This window comes from Gastrolobium bilobum, unplaced genomic scaffold (assembly GCF_033153095.1).
Source record: "Gastrolobium bilobum isolate Gb01-03AN ecotype WA unplaced genomic scaffold, APGP_CSIRO_Gbil_v1 utg83583, whole genome shotgun sequence".
Taxonomy (NCBI): Eukaryota; Viridiplantae; Streptophyta; class Magnoliopsida; order Fabales; family Fabaceae; genus Gastrolobium; species Gastrolobium bilobum.
In genome coordinates this window covers 130,273-149,278 of record NW_026896548.1, presented here as the reverse complement: position 1 = coordinate 149,278, position 19,006 = coordinate 130,273, and the positions used below count along the sequence as shown (strand labels likewise).

Sequence of the window (19,006 nt, the reverse complement as noted above, 5' to 3'; positions counted from 1 at the left end):
TTAAAGTAAATATTTAAATTGGTACTCTAAATACACCATGCTTGAGTTCAGAACCTTTATAATTGAATATTAAGGTTTGCTTTTGGATTGAAGTCAAACCTAATGAGCAAATCATTCCTTAATATTCAATTATAAAGATGGTGAGTGATATCGTATTAAAGATTAGAAAATGGTTTTGTATTACTCATCTTCTATGTGCGTACAAAAAAATTTATATTCAAATGCTCTTATTATAAAATACAATGGTACAATTTCCCATTTCTAAAGTGCTGAAGTCGAAGTCAATGAGATAACCATGCCTTAATATTCAATTATTAGGATGAAGAATTGAATTTAAAATTGGAAACCAATTGATTAATGTGATTTGTCATGAAAAACTCAATAATCAAGAAAGAAATTATGCTAAGACAACCATAGTTGGACAATTGCAAAGAGTATTGACTTTTTTAAGCTTGTCAACTATGATGATGCATTGGAGTTCTGCATTTGAAAAATTCATCGTTTGTACGGTTGAGGAACATTTTTCCATTTTTAAGTTTCTTTGTCTTTCAGCTTAGTCTGTGTATCATAGCTCCTCTATTAGAGAAGAAAAAAAAAATGTATTTTTCCCTCCACAGCCACCACCAACTACCAGTGGCATTAAGACCAGAAAGCTTGCAGTTTGGATCTCTTGGTTTATATAGCTTTCGAATGAAGTACCTGTATTGGGGTGGGACTGAGAACCATGTCTAACATACCCAATGAGAAATTTGATTGGGGTGTTCTTCAGAAGGAAAAGATAGAAAATGTAGTGTAATATGTTACTTGTATAAATTATGGTGGAAAGTACAATGCATGAGTCATGCATGAGCATGCACGAGACGTGCAAGAACTCAAACAAGACAATTGGTAGGGAACGAAATAGTACACAAAAACCAATAGTTCATAATATAACACACTGTGATCAATGATTGAATGCGAGATAGAAACAGACATTTCACACAAAATGGAGTTTCTTCAATCCGATTTACTTTTTGAGCCCGTTTTATCTTCTTTTACAGGCCTCAATAGCAATTTGAATGTCCACACTGCCAAAATAGTTGCCTTTATGGGGGCAAGCCAGTATACAAGGATGTGCTCCTTTGTTATGTGATCCCCTCGAGCATAAGCCCATCCCATCACCTAAACAAGTCAAACAAGGTTTCTTATTTTAGCAGGAAAACAACAAAGGTTTCTTCTATGGTTCATGTAACCAAAGTTCCCTGACCAAAGTAATGACTTATAAATTCAGATACAGCATTACTTACTGACGCAGGGTTCATACAACCTCCAGTCAGATCAGAACCAAGTATATGAAGTGTTAGCTTGGAGAGGCTGGAGATCCAAGTCTTCATGAAGAAACTTTCACGAACTTTTATGGCAAGACCAAGTGAAATGGTTACAATTGCAAATGTTAGTAATCCTTCTGTCAATGCACCACGATGAATGTCAATATTCAAACTTGGTCCCCGTCCTACTTCAGGAACCGTGTCAATAATAAGCTTAACTCCAACAATAGATCCAACCACCTGGAGAGATTAAAACCATACATATTAGAATGATAATCTTCAATTCAAGTTGAGTTTGAGACACACTTCATTGGTTGAGATTTATAAAAAAATGGTCCAGCTATACTAAAACTTGATATAACACTTTGTACATATGAGCAATGTCAATTTAAATAATACCCCTGGTTCCTCACAATTAGACATCACCATATTTACACTGGTTTTCTGCAGAATCTTATATCTAAGCATTGCTATGTTTCCTCTGTTTTTGTATCTCATCAACTCATTCTGGTCCGAGCAATGCTAGAGCTTCAAGTAAGATATGATGTTACAATAAAATATTCAGTCAGGCCAAGGAGAGAGAGTTTCATCGTAATCAAATGCATGATTAAAACATTTCTGTTTGGAAAGCATTACTCTACATATTTTGACCTGATACTGAATCACATGCACAACAGATCCTCCATAATAATAGTGGGTACAATCACTAGTGTTTGATCTCCAGAAGACACATATTAGGCAAATTTTCAAGGTGTAAAATCTTGAAGCATACAGCATATCCGTTTCTCTTCTCAGTTGAATAACATACATAAAAAAGACTTTGCAGCAAGGCTTTGTCATATTTGCTTGTTTTATGCTTACAAAAATTTAAAAAGATTATATATAGTGACATTAAACCTTTGTCCTGAAGACATGATTTCCATAAAACTTGATAACCCAAGGCTGCCAATGGTGTGTGTGTACTTCGTAATAAAGCAAGATAGGCATGTTGTAATGTTATTAATATTTTCATATTTCATATGTCTTTGGGGATATGGTAGAGGTCAGGGGCAATAACATATTGAAAGCAATCACACCACCATTTTGACAAAACACAGAAGATACAGATTTAAAATCATCATTTTCATTAATTAATTTATTAAATTCAATCACGAGCTCAAATACATTTAATGAGAATTTTCTAAAGTAGAATTCCAGCAGTATCTCAGTAATATGAAGCTCAGCCAAGCCAAGCAATAAGCCCACTTCAGGAAATATATAAGCATATTGTCCTAGGGACAGTGTCTCTCTCTCTCTCTAGTGTGTGTGTGTGTGTGAGGCAGAGAGGGGGACTGTGTGCACAAGAAACAAAAACTCTCTGTTACTACACAAAGGCTGATAGGTACGTGTAATCTGCTTAAAAGAGCAGAAACATATATCAGAAAAATCACAGAGGACCAAGGAAGACAGAGTACAAAAGGGCTAAATCACGAGGTTTTATTTTTGACCTCACCATCACATGCCCCAACCCAATCAGGGTGGACAATGCGACAGATGAGATACCTCCAAAAGTCATCTGGCAATATATATCAAATGTCCTGTTTTATCAATTAATCACTAGCACCCTTGATTTTCTTTGATGCTTAAAATTCAATCTAGTGCTTCTTAAATATCCAAACACAATTTCCTAGCCTTGTAGCCTAGGCCACAAGTATTCGACAAAAAGTATAAATACTCCTACAGCATTCAAAAGTAAAAACTTGCACAAAGTGTAAGCAAATGTTTACATTTAGATAACTGCCTTCCTTCAAATCCCTCAAATAATGGTGAACTATAAGTAACCTCTCCTCATTAAACCTTGACTAGCAAGGATGTGGAGAGGACAATACTTGTACGTAATTTTATCCTTACATAACTACAAAGAATGGTGAGCTATAAGTAAAAAAAACCACTCTCCGTTAAACCCCACTAGCGAGTATGGGGTGGAGGCAATCCTTGTACGCAACCTTACCCTTGCATAATTGCAAAAAGACTATTTTCTAGATTCAAACCCATAACCTTTCAGTCATGAAAGAACAGCTTTACTACTGTTCCGGTTCACCCCCTTTAATGGTGAGCTATAAGTAAATTGAAAAAAAAAAGGGAAGAGGACAGGACCTATTTTATTTTCATATGAGAATTTTTTTTCAATTACTACTGTTATCATATTAGAGGGCAAGTCTTGGAACAGTGGTAATCACGAGTTCAAGTCTAGGAAGACTTTGGTCCCTACCTTTGCAAGGTCGAAGAGCCTTGTGTATCAGTATTTGCCCTTTTTATTGTTGTTATCGTATTCAATCCTAAAGACCATCAGCCATCAATTTAGAGGCCCACTCTTGTAAATTTGCAAATATTATTAACAAGAAACAGTCAGAACACTTATTGAAGAAATACAAAAAACAAGAAACTATGCCAAAAAGCTTGTAGCTCAACTGGCAGTGGCCCCAACATAGACAAGGGTGTGATGATGATGTTAAAGGTTCAATCCTCCACTAGACCCCTATTCTCCTCTCTTATCCAGGGTGCCTGTACCCAGAAAATGAACAACAATCAACTAAAGGAAAGAAAACAGTAATGGGGTTGCTTTCTAGCATAGCCAACAAGAATTACATAGGTGTAAAACAACAACAACAACAACAGGAACATGCTCATTTCAAACCCAAAACCTACTCAAAGATATTAAAAAAAGAAGACCAAAACAAAAAAATTGCATCATTTAATTTATAACAAGACTAGAGACAGAATCCACAACACAAATTCAATGAAGAGAATCCATCAACCAAACTATCAAAAATTAAAAAAAGAAAAAAAGAAAAAGAAAAAGAAAGGAACCGGAATTGTAGTACTGGAAAACCACAACCTGAGCGGGAATTCTGGCACCAACACAGAAAAGGAAATTGTTGAAATCAGCAGAGATAGCATCAGCAAAGACGGTAAGGGGATTGTAGGCCCCACCACGGGTAACCTTGGAAAGGAACGCAAAGAAGAACATGTTGGCGACGGAGAACGCAGCCTTCAGAAACTCACCGAGATGACCGTTACCATGACCCAACCCCAGAATTTTGAAGACAAAAATCCGAACCAGAACACCAGACCATACCCACATGAAAGACATAACAAAATCCGACACCACAAGCCTACTTCTTCCCATCTTCAACAACAACAACAACAACAAGAGAATCTACTACATGGCCATGTCTCTTCTTCTCTCTTATGTTTGAATATATATGCCCATCGAAATCTATGTATGAAACTGGGTGTCAAAGGCAATGCTTCGACCCTGTATGAAACTAGAAAATAATAATAGTAATATTAGGGGTAGAATATAGTTTTCACCAATCAAATTAAATTTAGAGAAAAATATTTATTATTTTAAGTGACGTAAAATTATTAAGAAATAAACATAAAATAATATTTTTTATTTAAAATTTAAATTAAATAAAATCACTCACTTTCTTCCTAATGAATTTTATTCTTTGTGCTTATCTCTCTCTTCTAAAATAACACAACTCATGCAATTTTAAATCAAAAACATCAAACCCGTAAATTTATCACTTCTTTTCACTTATTTATAACCGTTTGATAATAATAACTGAAACATAATAGAAAAAGAAAAAAAAAAAGTTAAGAGAGAGAATGGAGATCGGAGGAGGTCATGGAAGAAAGAAAAAAATTCCTCTAAGTACCCGCTCACTCATAATTAAATTATTACAATAATTTCCTTTTAATACTCACTCACTCAGGAGATCATTTATCGTTATAGTTTAATGGAGTTTGCATTTGTCATTTAACATAACACAACAAAGTTTTTTATACACACAACATTTTGTGGGGCTTACACTTTTTGAAGCAAAAAAAAAAAAATTAATTACGGCACACAAAACGAATCTTTATAACATTACACAATCATTTTTCCTACAATATAACTCTTATAAAAGTCTAGTTTAATATTCCTCACAAATCACATTTTCCTCTAATATGGACGAAATGATAAGGTACACATTATAGGAACATAAAATTTGCAATTTTGATCATAAGTAGAATTAAATTCGTCCCTACAAACATCTCACTTAACAAATTTGGAGTTAAGAAAAGAAAGAAAAATTTGTCAAAAAAACATAATTATTTACACAATGATGTCATTTCATGAGTTCATTCCTTATCCTAAAATGGCACTACGTTAAAGAATCATCTCATTCGCTCGACACCAGAAAGCAACAAATTAAATTACTTAAGATTTGAAGCACAGCCTGCATAGGGTGTGAGCATTATGGTGATGATTTCCGGACAAAATATATGACAAGAAGGGATAAATAATAAATTTCAAAGTTCTTGTAATAAAGCTTGTTTTACAGTTTGACTTGTAATATATTATTCCACACAGCATTCGTTACTAGAGATAATTCCTACAGCATTCTATTTCTTTGCTTTATTGTTGTCCAAATGAACCCACAAATTGAAACTCAACAAGTATCATATCCAGCACACAAGATCAGGAAAATGTATAAGGACACCCAAATAATCATTTGATTACCAATATATCAAAACATCATAGTCATGGGCACGATGGGTTTTTATGAAAACATAAATCTGAGCATATATATATATATGGGTTTTCATTTTATCCTTTAACATAACACAACAAACTTTTCTACACTCACAACATTTTGTGGGGTCCACACTTTTTAAAACAAAAAAATAAATAAAAAATTAAGGCACGCAAAACGAATCTCTACAACATTACACAATCACTTTTCCTACAACATAACTCTTATAAAACCCTATATATATATATATATATATATATATATATATATATATATATATATATATATGGAAAGAGAGCAAAGTGGAGAAAGAATGGCTGAGGAAGGAGGCATAGGTAGTGGAGAGAGAGAAACGTGAATATGAAATGTGAAATGCTGAAATTCAAAATGAATCATGATTCCTTCTTAAATCATACCTCACACCAACACCAACACTCGCCCCTATAATCATTTACGACGTCGTATCACCTCATTCAACTCTTCGTCTCTGCCAAATTTCATGTGCTCCAGAAATAATGATCCAAGAGTTGGAGTATATACGGGTCCATCGTAAGAGAAGGTCTCCATCTTTGGGCATTCTTTAACTGTTATGCGCTGACATTCAGGCAACTCAAAATAGCAAGAGCAAGAGCTTGGAGAGAAACAAGTAAGGTTGGGTAGCTTCTCAAGTTTGATATACTCCAAAGATGGGAATACGATCTTAGCCTCTTTTGACTCTACAGAATTAGAATTAGAATTACTTTGGACGATCTCCTCCATCTTGTTGCATTCACTCACTTCGAGAATACGAAGGCTTCCGACCATGGAAACATCCGGAAACACATATTTCATACCATGGCATTGTTTGATAATTAGATGTGTTAAATTCTGAAAGCCTAAAACTCGACCATGATTTTTCCAAATGTGCTTCAATTTTGGCAGCCGGTCCAACTTTATGTACCTCAATTCATATTGAATTATACTATCCCTTTCGTATTCGTAATGATCATTTGTTGATTCGAATATCTCATCTAAGCTGCCACATTCTCGCACAGTGAGATACCACAAATGAGAGAATAAATGACTCATGTTAGATGGTATGCAATTCAATAGCTTCTCACAGCTTTCAATAACAAGGTCGCTTTCTCTTGTGATGTAGCCCAGAAGCCCTTCATCTTGCTCAATACCTTTAAATGTATCTAATTTTTGCAACTCCACCTGCACAATCACCAATGTATGTCTACTTTAAATTCATATTACTTAATTAATTAATTAATTAATTGAGGAAATCCATATATATACTCAAGAAGAGTTGGGAAACTAACTCATGTGTGTACATACATACATACCTTGTATTTCTCTGAATTTTTTATATAATGTATTGTCAAGTTAAGGTCTCCCAGTGTGCGCATTGGCCTCCGCCCCCATACATTTCTTCTTACGTTATGAAGGTTGGGTGTGCTTAGAGTTACATTTATGATGTTTGGACTCTCTTCAATTATTTCTCCATTGCAACCCATCATGATGTCATAGTCGTATGCTCCTGAACTAAAACACTTTAGCTTCGGCACTCTTAGAAGATAGAATTCCTGTAATTGTGGCAATAAAATATGAATTTTATTATTCACATCCTTGTCCTCTCCAAAATCGCACAATGGGATATCATAGTCATAATCTACTGAACAAACACATTCCAGATTTGGCAGATGACTAAGATCCAAAGTCTTCAATTGAGGAAATAATATCTTGATTTTACTGCCTCCTTCGTTATTCTCCTTTTCCTTTGTAACTATCTCCTCCATCATCTTGCAATGATAAACATTTAGATCTTGAAGCTGCACAAGACTTCTGGCCATGGAATGGGAGAGCAAGCTCTTCAAACTGTTGCAATTTCTAATAGTAATTGACGTTAGCTTCAAGAAGCTTACAAGCCCCGTGATATTGGGTTTCCATATGTGCCTCAGTTTTGGTAAATTTTTTAGTTTCATCTTTTCCAACTCATAATGTGCAGTGGCATCCCTTTTTCTTGTACCCAATTTTTCTCCCGATTCAAACACCTCAACTAATGAATCACATTCTTTTATTTTGAGTTCTCTCACATGTTGAAGTTGAAGCATCTGTGCCTCCTTGAATTGAACAAGCACCAAAAGTTTATGATATCTTGTCATATTCATTTCTGAGTTTTTGATGAAGTATCCAAATAAGCCATCGTCATTGAGCTTGCTCCACTCCAGCGTCTCGGATCTTTGTAATGCCACCTGCAAAACATTCATTAATGCATCTTCCAAAAGTATTGCCTTACTTTTATTGCTAAAATTACTAATTAATGGCGACCTAATCAACTATTAAGATTATTTTAAGTGTAACTGATTATCAAAGTTATAGTTTATGAGTAATTTATAAGAAGATGCATACAAATGCTTTAAATCCTTGTATAGTTGCATTCAGGTCTTTCCTCTGTATATAGTTGCTACTGTGTGTTTCGATCTTTATGGTGACATCTTCAAGCATAGGTGTGTCAGAAGATCCTCGTGAAAACACTTCCATATTGGGGCAATCTTTAATTTCCACTTTTTGCAATGATGGGAAATTAAAATTATAGGAACCTTTGCAGAAGGCCTTGAGGTTAGGTAAGCCTCCAAGACATAGATGATGCAATCTTGGGAAAATAGTAATCTTATTTTCACTCGTTCGCATTTCTTCTTGAGATATTATTTCTTCCATGTTCTTGCAATCCCGTACTTCTAGCTTCTCAAGACTTGTCAAGAATGAATAGGAGAGCAAGTTGTAGATTTTGTCACAAGCTTTTATGAACAGAGATGTTAAGTTTGAGAATAAGGATCCATCAATAAAAGGGTCAAGTTTTATCCTCTTGTGATCTCCCTCATATGCACCCTACAAAATTAAGGAAATCATTTTCAAACTCTGCTATTTCATAATTCACCTTTTTCATGCTATATTCCCTGTTCATTGAGTAAAGCAATACAATCATTATTGTCTGAGTTTCCTCAATTACCATGTTTGATATTTTAAATCTTTGTCTGTATAGCAAATATTTTTCATTTAAAAAAAAAATTAACTTGACATGTAGTGTTGTAAAATTATGCATTTCGGTTTAAGTGAATTATTAATATTTTTATAACATAATTTCTTTGCTACTTTGTCTCTCTATTAACAATCAATTTTTCATCTATATGTTTGATAGAAAAATACCAAATACTAGCAGAAAATAACTTCATTACCCACCATGTCCTCATGTTTGTCTGCGGAATTAAGATAGAGAGGCAAAAGTCTCCATTGGTTCCAAAAAATAAATAAATTCTCTTTCTCCATTTTTTATATTTCATTAAAATAATATTTGTTTTTATCATTCTATTCTTGGTTAGCCAATGTTATTAAAACCGGTCCGGTTATTGACCGGGTCGAGGCACTGGGTCACTGGTTCAACCAGTGGGTCATTGGTTCAACCGCATGACCCGGTAATTATATACAATTTTATAATTTATATTAAAAAATTATAAACATACTCAAATATCTAAAAAAATGATAAAAATTTCAAATATTTAACATAAAAAATAATAAATCACATATTATTATCCAATAAAAGATCAAACAAAAATATAATGATCGTGATACAGAGCTTTAGGTTCAGAAAATGACATCTCTAACTATAAATCAAATCAAAATTTTCTGCATAGTACATAATTGAGATAATATTAGTGTTGTAGGTACATAACTTATGTAAGTCAATAAGCAAAAAAATATTCAAATATGTCCATTATGATTTTTTTTTTTGAAAAAAAAAATTTGAATTATTTTTTGGGACCGGGCCGGTTAACCGACTGGGTCACCGATTTTCATGAAAACCGGTCGGGTCAGACCGGATCGCACCGGTTCTGATGCATGACCGGTCCATTGCTTGAACTGGATCGATTATATGACCGGTTTACCAGTTCCCGGGTCGACCCGGCCTGGTCGGTCCGGGTTTCTTAACATTGTGGTTAACTACCACACTTGACTATAAAACTAGTTATAGGATAAGGAAAAAAATATAATAAAAATTAGAAATTTATTAAAGTACTTGAGTGATACATTTACTTCTATTTCATATCTTCTAAATTAAATTTGCATATTTCTCACCATTATACATTTGCTTTGAAAGATTAAGATGAAAGAGAAATATTATAAAAGATTGCATATACACTAGAAGAAAATATATGCAAAGGGATTTCATACCTTGCTACTTGTCTTATTTGTGCTTCCTTTGCGAATAATTTTGGGCACCAATGAAATTAAACCAATGGGCAAATTGAAACACCTTGAGTTGTTTTCTTTTAAATTGGGAAAACCATCATCTTTTATGTTTGCATAACATTTGAAATTGAGATTTTTTCCATTCGCATCCATATGATTTGGTAATATAGATATCTCCAACATAGGACAATCATCAATCTCGAATTCTCTCAAGGATGGCAATTCTAACTCAAAAAAATCCGAAGAAGTGCTGATAAACTTTGGAAGTGTTGAAAGTGATATAGAATATAATTTATTGAACATAATAGTTGTCACTTGTGTTTTATCTTTATCATTGTCCTCTTCCTTCTCTATGCCCCATCCAACTAAATTTTCCATCAACTCGCAAGAGCGTACTTCCAATTTCTCAAGATTCACCATTGCTCTGACAACTGCAACAGTGAATATATGCCTTAAAGAGTCACAATCTGAGATTCTCATGGAGCTCAAATTTTGAAAGCCTTGAACACAGTGTGGAACATTACCCCACACATATGTTAGACTATTGAGGTATGATATCTCGATCTCTTTCAATTGAGGAAACAACAAAGCTTGTAGCTGGCTATTCGACTTTGAATATCCTTACAAGTCAAACACCATCTCTAAGGAAATGCATTCTTGTAATAAAATTGTTTCCAATTTTTGGAATTGTTTCATCCAATTAGATGAAAACCACTTCGTATTGATTGGTGAGTTGGACCTGCTCAATACTTCATCATCCTTAACCATTGTTGAATCATCTAATTCAGTGGTAGAGCTAAACCCCTAAACAAGTGCAACAAAATTTAGTTGACATTCCTTAACCAATAATTTGTTTAGTAAACTAATTTAGTGATATAATATAATCTCTACTCAAATGCAACAAAAAAAAAAAAATTGGGAGAAATATTTTATCATGGTAGACAAAATATATATATATATATATATATATATATATATATATATATAGAGATTAAGCCTGTGTTTAACTCTAATTAAATTCATGTAGATTAAAAAGTTAATATCAATTATTTAATTGATGTTAGAACTTCATATAAAAAGAATATATTCTTCTTACCAAATTATTTAAAAAATAAATAATCAGTAAAAATTAACATAAAAAATGAGGATGCTATCTGAATATAATAGAATGATATTAATATATTCAGATATACCATTGAGTAACTTGCCATAAATACAAAATTTTAAGTCCAGATATTTATTCCAATAACTATTGGTTCAAGTAGCAAATAATTTGTTCTCCTATAATCTTCCACTATTTCTCAAAATTCAATAATTGAAAAAATAAACACTTTTCATAGCACGAATGAGAAAATTATTGATCATAACCAAAAAACATCATCATATACATGAAAATAAGTTATTATTCAATATCTTTCTTATAGAAATAAAAAAAAATTAGATTGATACGTATAAACCGAGATAAATGATAAGTTGATTACATGAAATTCACCTAGAATATAATTTAAACTAGCATTTGAAATACTATATTTTACCATGTGACATGTAATGCATAACTACAAAATCAAAATAATTGCTAAAAATATATCATAATTATGCAAAAATAAACCAAAGTAATTTACTTACATGTGGTATAGATGGATGTGACTTGTTCAAATCAATGGTTTTACTAAAGCCGATCAAGCTTGGGAGATCTACCAACTCCATGTTCACAAGATTTGAGAAATCAATCATCGATTTATGAGCTTTACTGCCATCAATGAGATACATGAGATTGGAACAATCACTCACTGCTAAATAGTTCAAAAGTGGAAGTTTGGCCCTTTCTTCTGCGAGATACTCTAAACTGGAACACTTGCTAATCTTTAGATCTTTCAAACGTGAAAGTTCTGCACTTTCTTCTAACCCGCAAACATTTTTCAAGTTTTTCACATTCTTAACTATCAGAATTTCACATTGCTTCACCAAATGTTTGGTTGTCATACTAGATTTAATGGAGTTGTAATCAACATTTGTGAATTGTAATACATTTGACTCCAAATATCCACCACGGGAAAAATTATCATAAGGTACCACGTAGACCCAAAATCTCAGCTCATTTTCAAAAATCAAATCATTGGGGAATAGTTCAACCTTCCTTAATCGAATCTCAACAACTTTCAACTGATGGGATATCTTTTTTAACTCAATGAGGACGTCATTGTTTTGCATCCAAGGAAAATTTTCTACACTAAAATAAAATTCTTCCAATTGAGATAAGTTTGTCAAGACATTAGAAGAAAACTTACAAAGATCATCACATCCTGTCAAATCCAATAATCTTAGAGCTTTTAATTGCCCAATTTCAATTGGCAATTCCTTGATGTTTGAGTTTGCAAAACTTAGAATTTCTAGTTTCAGAAGTTCCTTACCAATTATGGATACATCTTCAACCTGACAATCTTCTATACGCAGTGTTCGAAGGTTGTTTGAGGTTTGAAATAGAGATGGGACTTTTGGAATGCTCAACTCTTGCAAACTTAAAACCTTGAGCTTAGTCATGCCTTGAAAGAAATTTATCAGGATGGGCTTTCCCTCTTTTGATGCCATTTGTAAAAGCTCAAGCTTTGGATATTCAACAATATTGGGGCACTCCTTCACCTCATCAATCATACTTTAAACTACACAACTAGAATTCCATGTACTTTTTTCATGCCACTTCTTTTCAGCATCACATTGTATCTTAAAATCATTTTCATTTCTGGATGCAATTAATATGACAACATCACGTACAAAATCATGCATCTTCACACACTCTTCATCATTACTATCCAACAACAAGTAGCGCCTCCTTAGATTATTTATCAAGGTATGCACTTTATTCCTTACTTCCCATAATGCATCTTGATCTTCGAATAATTGTAGACCCCATCCGTCCCGCATTAGATCTTCAATAGGGATATCAGTATCTTCTGGATATAAGCAACAAAGATAAAGGAAACGTTTGGCTTTTTCTTCATCCAACAGATTGCAACTCAGTTCAATACATTTTTGCACATCTGAGAAAGAACCTGACGACTTTCTTAATTGTTTGAGTGCATCCTCCCAAACATACTTCTGTGTACTTCCTACTAGCGCTTTTCCAACAGTAACAAGGGTAATAGGCAAGCCACCACATTCATTTGAAATATCTTTTGCTATGGAATTGAGATCAGGACTATTGACAAGATCATTACTTGTTATATCCCGGAAAAGATCCCATGATTCTTCCCTGGACAAGATATTAACATTGAAAGTTTTTTGACTTCCCATCTTGTGGCATGTTCCTTCATTTCTTGATGTGAATATAAATTTGCAAGTCTTGTGATCCTTATTTGAAGGAAGACCAATGGACTCAAAATCAAGCTCTGTCCAAACATCATCTAGCACTATAAGGATTGTTGTAGCATTGTTGCTTATCCTTTCAAGGAGTTGTTGTGCTCTTTCTTGCAATGTCTCGCTATCAAGTTTCAAGCCAAGACTATAAGCAATATCACCTTGGATCTTCCTAGGGTCTGGAGTTTGAGAGACCACCGTGAATGCAACTGCATCAAATAGTTTCTCTGCTTCTACAATTTTGATCACTTCTTTCACCAAAGTGGTTTTTCCCACTCCCCCATCCCACAAATGCTGATTCTTTTAAACCTTTCATCCTTGAGCTTCTCTATGACTTCTCTTATGATTGATTTTCTAGACTCAAAGCCTTTAATGTCTTTTGCAAAGATGGATGACAATTTCAGTGGAGTTGCTGGGTTGGATATGATCTCAAGTTTCTCTTCTTTTAAGATCACAATTTTCTCCTTCATCTTTTTAGCCCTCTTGCTTAATGAATAACGAGAGTTCAAATTGGGACACAATCCACCAAGGCACTTCTTGTTCCTGCTGACTTCATTTTCATTGAATTCTTGTAGCAAAACTAACATATCATCAACCTCTTTCAACCAGTTTTCCACATGTGGTACAATTACACGCCCATTCTTTTTGTCAGCATTCACCATTCCTTGGACTTCTACTTTCCTATCTTTTAAAGCTTGAACCACATTGTTCACATTTTTGACATTGTAATCATAGCAAATCAAATAGCCTAATTGTTGACCAATTGGCTCAACAAGCAATTCTCCAATTTTGGATACAACTCCTGTTGCAATTGCAGTAACACAATCCATCTTCCTCTTTCTCCAAATGTCTACACTGTATAAGTTTAAAAGAGAAAAAACAGAGAATGAATTAATCAAGAAAAGTAATTAGCTTAACAAATAAAATTAGCAAATGGTCTCCTCTAAAAGCATTTTTGTCCTTTTTTTTTTGCTAGAAGAAGGTATTAATGAAGTACAAGTGAGTTGAAAGGGAAAAAAATTAAAATTCAAGAACTTGTTCAACTAAAAAAAAAGATAAATTATATTTTATTTTCTTGATATATACTTAAATTTCACTTTTTGTTTTCTTTTCTTTTCTTTTCTGTGAAAAATTGTAGACATTTTCAAAATCGACAATTTCAAGGTAACATAAATTTCAAAGCTAATAATGACCAATTTCAAGGCAAAGACAGAGAGGAGATTCTAATAAATCAAAGGTAGAACGCTCCAGGTAACATAAATTTTGTTATTACCAATCTAAATGCTATATTAGGTAGGCAAATGACAAACAATAATTTTACTTGTAATTAGAAATGAATTGTTTTGAACCAAAAAAAAATGATTAGTCAAAATTTTGTATATATATTTTTGGGGTTCATGTTAGAATCCTATAACCGTTAGCGAGGGTAACAGTCTAGGCACACCTTATTTGACATATGGATACTTTATTCTTGGAGGCGAGGGTTATCTGTACGATGAAGCCTCTCCAAGGGAAAGGTCAACATTCAGAGGAGAGGGCTATCATTGAGATGGAGCCGCCCTCGATGAGATATTATGATTTGACCTTAATTGAGAAAGGAGAGGGCTGCCCCTTAGATGGAGTCGCCCCTAGGGGAAATGTTAGAGAGATGCAAAAGATACAAAATAAATAATATATCATCACTCAATACCTTAATATTTTGGGTTGAATTGGTTTTCTACATGATATCAGAGCATCAATGTCACAGGTTCAATTCTCACCGCCCTCAATTTAATTAATTAATAATTAAGTATTATGGAGTTTGTTAAGTATAGGTAGGTAGACCTGTGCATTTTCCATACTTCAAGCCTAGTGAGCTCTCGTGTGAGGGGGCGTGTTAGAGAAATATAAAACAATTAATGTAACCTTCACCCTTATGGGGAATGGACTATCAACAAGGTGAAGTCGCCTTAGACTTAATTCTCTCATGAGTAATCACTATGTTATTAAATTATGATTTCTATTTTAAGTTGTTTTAGTTTATGTATAGATCTTACCTCAAAAGCGTGGAAAGACCTGCGTGCTCGTTCTTGCTGGTAGATATCTTCTGCATTTTAGATTTACAAGAAGAATTGTTTCACATTCAATAAGGTGAAAAGCCAACCACAAATATTATACCCAGTTATGGATGAATTAGAAAGTTTGAGACCTCTACTAAGCTATTCTTGTGGAGCAGTTGCACAAGTTCATAAATACAGAGATCAAGGTTATGGCATTCATATCTTGATGGGGCTAAAAGTACAATTTGCTCATGTTCACTCATACGTTCACATTATCCTTACTTCATCTGTACATAACTTAAATCTTGCACACTTTGTAATTATGATTGCATAATTACCTTTTCAAAAGTACTCATCAAAATCGTTGAATCCTTGACACGGGTTCAATAGACCAAATAGCCCATTTGCGTTCCAATTTCACTACTCTTTATAAGATCAAGTCTATCTCTATCTCTCTTCGAAATGGCTCACATGTGAATGCTTGTTACTCTAGAACAATTATCCTTTCAACATATATTACCTTGTTTGATGTGTAATGCGTAGTTGAATTTAAAATCAAATTATTGTTTGTCACAAAGTTGCTAAAGTCCATCAATTGTTTTCTAATCTTTCATGATTCTTTGGTAATAAACATATTAAAGTCAACACATATTTCCAATTTCTCTATTCTTGTTGCTTGATCAAATAAACCCATTCTCAGGCGATGGTTGGTACAACTGATCCACAGGACAGACTCTATGCTATGGTGGTTCCCAAAACTTAATACATAATATCAAACCAACAATTATTTCTTTTGTCAACTCAAATTTAGATAGTCCTCTCTTATAGCACTAACAATGGCCATAGCTATGAATATGTATTAACACAAGTAGCTAGAAAATTTCCCTTCATTCCTTCAATTCATGTTGCACCATGTGATGTATATGATTTAGCCAAGTATCATAGACTGTCATTTACTTCTAGTATTACAAAAAGCACTCATGTTTTTAAACTATTAATTTCTGATAGATTTTGGCTCTACTCAATAAATTCAGTTTAAGAAAATCAGAACTTTCTTACTTTTATCGATGGTTTTCCTCGTTTCATTTGGATTGCTCTTATGAAACACAAGTATGAGATTTGCACATACTTATATTAGAATTTTACTATCTGAATTGAAAACAAATTTAGTACTATGCTTAAATGTATCCGGATAGATAATGGAATTGAATTCCTAATGAATGATTGTTATGAACAAAAAAAATTCTCCATTGGACTAATTGAGTTCAAACACCACAACAAAATGGTGTTATAGGATGCAAACAATGATATATTCTTGGTGTAGCTCATGCCATCTATTTCAATCTAAACTTCTAAAAAAACTATAGAACTATGTTGTTATCCATTCTATCCATGTCATAAATAGAATGCCTAGCCCTTTACATAACAATAAAAGTCCTTTTCAACTCCTATTCAAGACACAACCTATCTTTATACACCAACATACCTTCAATTGTCTATGTTATGACTCGACTTTATATGTTGGAATCAAACAACCATTGTCATCCTCCTCGCCCCACCATCATCTTTACACTAAGATCTCAAGAAAGAACCCTAAAGCTTCCAACTTTCAACACCATTTTCGTGGGTCCATGGCGAGTAGCCATTGAAAGGAGTTTTGAACCTCCTTGGAGCTTGGAAATCCTTCATTGAAGGAGACTTTGGGGATTATAAGGTAAGTAAATCTTGTTTTTATGTATTATGTTGAATATCATGATTGGTGTTAGGGTTTTATGAGGATTTTTGGGGATTTCAAAATTAGTGCATTGGTAATGGTATTGATTCTTGAATCATTGTTGTATGATGTAGGAGTGTTGATTCTATTTGTGATTATATGTTGGAATCACCATTGGAACCTATCGGGAGTTAGTGATGTATTCTTGGGATTAAAGAACTTGAGGGAAAGCCCCTAAACCATGACTTTGAGACATTGGGTATGATAAATGAGAGTATGTTGCTTTGGTTGTTCTAATGATTGAGTATTTACCTTGGAATAGGTTGTGTTGTGGTTGTTGTGCAATTGGCAATTGCTTGGGAAAGACAAGAGAATTAAGGAAAGCTATGACAGGGTAAACTCTTGGACAGTGGGGGTTTTTCCCCTTGATGTTCCACCATACTACATGAGGAATAATGGTTTGCATGACATGATGTGCACTGAAATCAAAATTAGGTGTTATTGCTTAAACTATTGATCATATTTATGCTATTTATAACTACATGATCGGATAAATTCTCGGGCCAGTAGAATAAATATGGAATTCCCTTGGAGCTAGAGTTACGTGGATAAACTGAATCCCTTGTGTGCGTTCTCTTGGAAGTGTCATATGAGATATGTGAATCCCTTATGTGTTTCCTCTCAGGAGTGCTATGTATAGATATATATACTGATTGATGGGAGATGTGCATCCTTTGTGTATCTTCTCTCGAAATGTGCTAAATGTTATTTTAATGATTGTATATTATGGAGTGAGCTCAAGGATTAGAGAAGTCTCCAAGGACCTTGAGTTTACTAAGATTGTATCTCACCCCGTGTGAGGATTATATTTCAGGTGCATTGACTGGTGAAGATGAGATGTGTTTTGGCAAGAGGCCAACTTGTGGATAGATGACATATTATTACGTATGTTGATCCTTTTTGACAAAGTAGCATGTTAGGACCTATTTTGATGTCCATTGTTTTTGAGAAAGCATGATTTGGTCATATATGTATTTATGTCATTTGGAGGGCCTTGAGCCATATTTTGTAAACTTAAGTATATAAAGAGATGTATAATTAGCTTTCAATTGTGAATGAGATGTATGTTTTGGTATCTAGCTATTGATTAAAGTTCATGTATATAAATGTTGTGAGAATGGATGCTAAGAGGCATATTGTGATTATTCTAAGAATGACATATGATTTCAAGCAAAAATGTGTTTTGTGTAGTTAAACATTATTGTAAAATGTTGAATTAGTCTATTGTGTACACTTAGGAATGCTTCGTACTTGAAATAGAGGTCCAATGCCTCAAAATAACTTTCCAACATCCTTGGGAGTGTTAAAGCGCTCTAAGTGGCCTAGAAATGTCATTTCTTTCGAGTTGAGAGCGCTAAAGCATGCTAAATATGGGGGAAAAATACCCGAAGCATATGCTAAAGCGCTCTGGAGTGGGCTATAATACGCTAAATTCGTGAAAAATACCTGCTCAGCTCACTAAATCACTCTAGGCAGAAACATATTTTAGTAAAATGGTCATAACTTGAGCTACAGAGCTCCAAATTGATTGTGGTTTGAACCTACGAGAAGATAACACAAACCTAAAATACAAAATATTAGGACCATTGTATTAGTAGAGTAAATCCAGTTCCGTTTTCAAGTTGATGCTCTATTGCCAAAAGTTCGATTTGGAGTGACCAACTTCTGAGTTGCATAACTTGGGCTATACTTAACCAAATGGTGAGGTCATAACTTGACATATGTTCTACCTTT

General features: G+C 33.8%; 3 protein-coding genes across 3 annotated transcripts; all 3 read right to left on the bottom strand.

Moving 5' to 3' along the window:
• Window positions 1-777: 777 nt before the first annotated feature.
• On the bottom strand, window positions 778-4,505 carry LOC133300459 (probable aquaporin SIP2-1). Its single transcript, XM_061500016.1, has 3 exons — window positions 4,186-4,505; window positions 1,287-1,547; window positions 778-1,161 (listed from the first exon to the last, which is right to left on the bottom strand). Exons 1-3 carry the CDS (start codon window positions 4,474-4,476, stop codon window positions 997-999), a joined length of 717 nt encoding a protein of 238 aa, XP_061356000.1. The 5' UTR covers window positions 4,477-4,505; the 3' UTR covers window positions 778-996.
• A 1,814-nt stretch (window positions 4,506-6,319) lies between these two features.
• Window positions 6,320-12,757, bottom strand: LOC133300448 (uncharacterized). The gene is made up of 6 exons (XM_061499992.1): window positions 11,732-12,757; window positions 10,845-10,909; window positions 10,088-10,556; window positions 8,267-8,746; window positions 7,294-8,109; window positions 6,320-7,069 (listed from the first exon to the last, which is right to left on the bottom strand). Exons 1-6 carry the CDS (start codon window positions 12,755-12,757, stop codon window positions 6,320-6,322), a joined length of 3,606 nt encoding a protein of 1,201 aa, XP_061355976.1.
• Window positions 12,758-12,760: 3 nt separating this feature from the next.
• On the bottom strand, window positions 12,761-14,289 carry LOC133300447 (probable disease resistance protein At1g61190). The gene is given in 2 exon segments (XM_061499991.1): window positions 12,761-13,743; window positions 13,746-14,289. Coding segments are annotated over 2 exon segments (1,527 nt in total).
• Window positions 14,290-19,006: the final 4,717 nt, after the last annotated feature.

Coding starts and splice junctions, on each gene's coding strand:
- LOC133300448 (XM_061499992.1), bottom strand. CDS start 12,757: ATGATTGATGAGGTGAAGGAGTGCCCCAATATTGTTGAATATCCAAAG. Junction 10,557..10,844: donor GATGATGAAGTATTGAGCAG/GTCCAACTCACC, acceptor TGACTCTTTAAG/GCATATATTCACTGTTGCAG. Junction 8,110..8,266: donor TACAAGGATTTAAAGCATTT/GTATGCATCTTC, acceptor AATGTTTTGCAG/GTGGCATTACAAAGATCCGA.
- LOC133300459 (XM_061500016.1), bottom strand. CDS start 4,476: ATGGGAAGAAGTAGGCTTGTGGTGTCGGATTTTGTTATGTCTTTCATG. Junction 1,548..4,185: donor GTGCCAGAATTCCCGCTCAG/GTTGTGGTTTTC, acceptor TAATCTCTCCAG/GTGGTTGGATCTATTGTTGG. Junction 1,162..1,286: donor GTTGTATGAACCCTGCGTCA/GTAAGTAATGCT, acceptor TGACTTGTTTAG/GTGATGGGATGGGCTTATGC.